The sequence below is a fragment of the Bison bison genome, unplaced genomic scaffold (assembly GCF_000754665.1).
Source record: "Bison bison bison isolate TAMUID 2011002044 unplaced genomic scaffold, Bison_UMD1.0 scf7180017864291, whole genome shotgun sequence".
In the NCBI taxonomy this organism is placed as follows: Eukaryota; Metazoa; Chordata; class Mammalia; order Artiodactyla; family Bovidae; genus Bison; species Bison bison.
The window spans coordinates 1,959,327-1,962,813 of NW_011494863.1; the positions used below are offsets into that span (position 1 = coordinate 1,959,327).

Consider the following 3,487-nt stretch of genomic DNA (forward strand, 5'->3'; position numbering starts at 1 on the left):
CGAAGCCAGAGCGACTCGGTGGCGAGCGGAAGAGCTGGGATATGGGGAGTCAGGGCTGGCGGCGGGGCCAGGAGCCCTCCGGAGGGCCCACGAGGGGAGCGGCCCCCGGCATTTGCTAGCGTTTGCTGGCACGTGAGGTGTGGGGGAGCGGGCGTTGGGCGGCACAAGCGGAGGCGGAGGCGCGGCCGGGGCGTGGAGCAAGGCTGGGGAAGCTGCTGCCTCCGGCCCTGCCCGGCTGCCTCCGCCGTGGCCGGTGGCTATGGAGCTGGCGGGCATCAGACCCGGGGAGACAGTGCATCCGCGACTCCAGCCGCCCATGTCCTGGCTGCCGCTGTTGCAGCTTCTCCTGCTGCTGCCGGGCCCAGCGGCCTCCCAGCTGCGATACTCGGTGCCGGAGGAGCAGGCACCCGGCGCGCCTGTGGGCAACGTGGCTCGTGCGCTGGGGTTGGAGCTGCGGCGCTTGGGGCCGGGCTGCCTGCGCATCCACCACCTGGGTGCGCCCAGCCCGCGCTACCTGGAGCTGGACCTGACCAATGGAGCGCTCTTCGTCAACGAGCGCATTGACCGGGAGGCGCTGTGCGAGCAGCGGCCTCGCTGCCTGCTCAGTCTGGAAGTGCTGGCGCACAGCCCGGTGGCGGTGAGCGCCGTGGAGGTGGAGGTGCTGGACATCAACGACAACTCGCCCCGCTTCCCGCGGCCCGACTACCAGCTGCAGGTAAGCGAATCGGTGGCCCCTGGAGCGCGCTTTCACATAGAGAGCGCCCAGGACCCCGACGTGGGCACCAACTCGGTGCAGACCTACGAGCTCAGCCCCAATGAGCACTTCGAGCTGGACCTGAAACCCCTGCAAGAGAACAGTAAGGTGCTGGAGCTGCTGCTGCGGAAGGGCCTAGATCGCGAGCAGGCAGTCTTGCACCACCTGGTTCTCACAGCTGTGGACGGGGGCAGCCCAGCCCGCTCCGGCACGGCGCAGATCTCGGTGCGAGTCCTGGACACTAACGACAATTCTCCCGCTTTCGACCAGTCCACTTACCGCGTCCACCTTCGAGAGGACTCGCCCCCAGGCACGCTAGTGGTGAAGCTGAATGCCTCCGACCCGGATGAGGGCTCCAATGGCGAGCTCACGTACTCCTTGAGCAGCTACACGTCGGACCGGGAGAGACAGCTCTTCAGCATCGACGCCAGCACGGGGGAAGTGCGCGTTAGCGGAGCGCTGGATTACGAGGAGGCCTCCTCCTACCAGATCTATGTACAGGCAACTGACCGGGGTCCGGTGCCCATGGTGGGTCACTGCAAGGTGCTGGTGGATATCGTGGACGTGAATGATAACGCACCAGAGGTGGTGCTCACGGATCTGTACAGCCCGGTGCCTGAGGACGCTGCCTCCAACACTGTTGTGGCCCTTCTCAGTGTCAATGACCAAGACTCGGGTCCCAACCGGAAAGTGAGCCTGGGACTGGAGGCCGCACTGCCTTTCCGACTGAATGGTTTTGGAAACTCCTACACACTGGTGGTGAGTGGACCCCTGGACCGGGAGCGGGTGGCTGCCTACAACATCACAGTGACTGCCACTGATGGGGGAGTACCACAGCTCACGTCCCAGCGGACACTGCAGGTTGAGATCTCTGACATCAATGACAATCCCCCCAGCTTCCCAAAGGACTCCTACTCCATCTACATCGAGGAGAACAATTTGCCAGGGGTGTTGCTCTGCACTGTGCAAGCCACGGACCCAGATGAAAAGGAGAATGCGGAGGTGACCTACTCCCTCCTGGAGAGGGAAGTTCAAGGGCTGCCGGTCACTTCCTATGTCTCCATTAACAGTGCCAGTGGCAGCCTTTATGCTGTCAACTCCTTTGATTATGAGAAGTTTCGGGAGTTTTTTGTGATTGTGGAGGCCCGAGACAATGGGAGCCCACCACTGAGCAGCACTGTGACCGTCAATGTGTATGTAGTGGACGTGAATGACCATGCCCCTCACATCCTGTACCCTACCTCAACCAATTCATCAGTAGCCATTGAAATGGTGCCTCGAACTGCCCCTGCTGGCTACCTGGTCACTAAAGTCATAGCCATGGACTCAGATTCTGGGCAAAATGCTTGGCTCTTTTACCATCTGTCCCAGATTTCTGACCTGGACCTCTTTAAAGTAGAGCTCCACACAGGAGAAATTAGGACTACCAGGAAGATGGGAGACGAGACTGGAACCACTTTCAACCTGACCGTGGTGGTCCGAGATAATGGAGAGCCATCGTTGTCAGCCTCTGTGGCCATTACAGTAGCTGTGGTGGATAGGGTTTCCAGAATCCTCCCTGACACTCAGAGACACGTGAAAAGTCCTCGGACATACTCTGAAATTACACTTTATCTCATAATAGCACTAAGCACAGTGTCTTTTATATTTCTTTTGACAATCATTGTTTTGAGCATCATCAAGTGCTACCGCTACACTGCTTATGGCACCACGTGCTGTGGAGGCTTCTGTGGAGTGAGGGAGAGGTGCCCTGCAGAACTCTACAAGCAGGCCAACAACAACATTGACGCCAGGATACCTCCTGGCCTCAAAGTGCAGCCTCACTTCATCGAAGTGCGAGGGAACGGCTCCCTCACCAAGACCTACTGCTACAAGGCCTGTCTGACAGCAGGCTCAGGGAGCGATACCTTCATGTTTTACAACACAGGGGCACAGACAGGACCGGGACCTGGGGGAGCCCAAGCAGCGGCAGGTGACAGCAGGCACCTCACAGGCCAAAGTGGGCAGAGTGCTGGGAACCTGATTATACTAAAAAATGAAGCTGTTTCTCAAAATGAGGTGAGATGGTAGTCAAGGGGTCTTCCACAAAGTCATGCATTTTTCACCCCCCTCCACCACTATCATGTGGTTGGCTTTATTGAGTTATTAGCAATGACAAGGGTTATCTGGTAAACTGAGTATATGTAGTACTTGTGACTGGGTTATAATCGAATGTGTTTTCCTCTCTAGAAACATAGCACTAGAGAATTGTTTTCATTTCCCCTTTCTCTTCAGATATATGAAGACTTGACTATAAAATTGTTTGAGAAATGAAGGTTTGTCTTAAGTGTGTGATGTTCAAGCACAGCTTTGTAGAGAAACAGAATAGGCCCGAGAATAAGATGGTGCTATAGGGAGTGATGTTATGAGACTCAAGGAGGAAGGGCTTGTGCCGTGTCATCTACAGGGAAAGTTCTCTTTTGAAACCCTAGAGGAGTGTTGTTTTTTCAAAGTTCTTAGACTTCAGGGTTATGGTGTTCGCCTCTGTATGCTTTCCGTACTATTTATACCTTGGACTATCTACAATGTAAAGTATCTAGTTAATATTTCTGGATATTAGTTCATATTAGTTAATCCAGTTAATATTTCTAATATTAGTTTTGCATTGTACTAATGTGATATGATCTGCTAGAAACTCTTATCAGAGTTGATGAGACCATAGAATGTGGACACTCCCCTCCCCCCCCCGCCAAA

The 3,487-nt window shown here is 55.5% G+C and overlaps 1 protein-coding gene across 3 annotated transcripts in view; it reads left to right on the forward strand.

Annotated features, from left to right (window-relative positions):
• The window catches only part of LOC104996221 (protocadherin alpha-C2), a 96,010-nt gene that overhangs the window by 43,643 nt on the left and 48,880 nt on the right, over positions 1-3,487 (forward strand). For 2 of the 3 annotated variants that reach the window (XM_010850377.1, XM_010850379.1), the window contains exon 1: positions 7-2,812. The exons of the other annotated variant lie outside the window; for it this stretch is intronic. In XM_010850377.1, coding sequence (XP_010848679.1) covers positions 260-2,812 — 2,553 coding nt within the window. In that variant the 5' untranslated portion in view covers positions 7-259. Of the gene's footprint in view, positions 1-6; positions 2,813-3,487 lie in introns of those variants that run through there. 3 annotated transcript variants of the gene reach the window in all.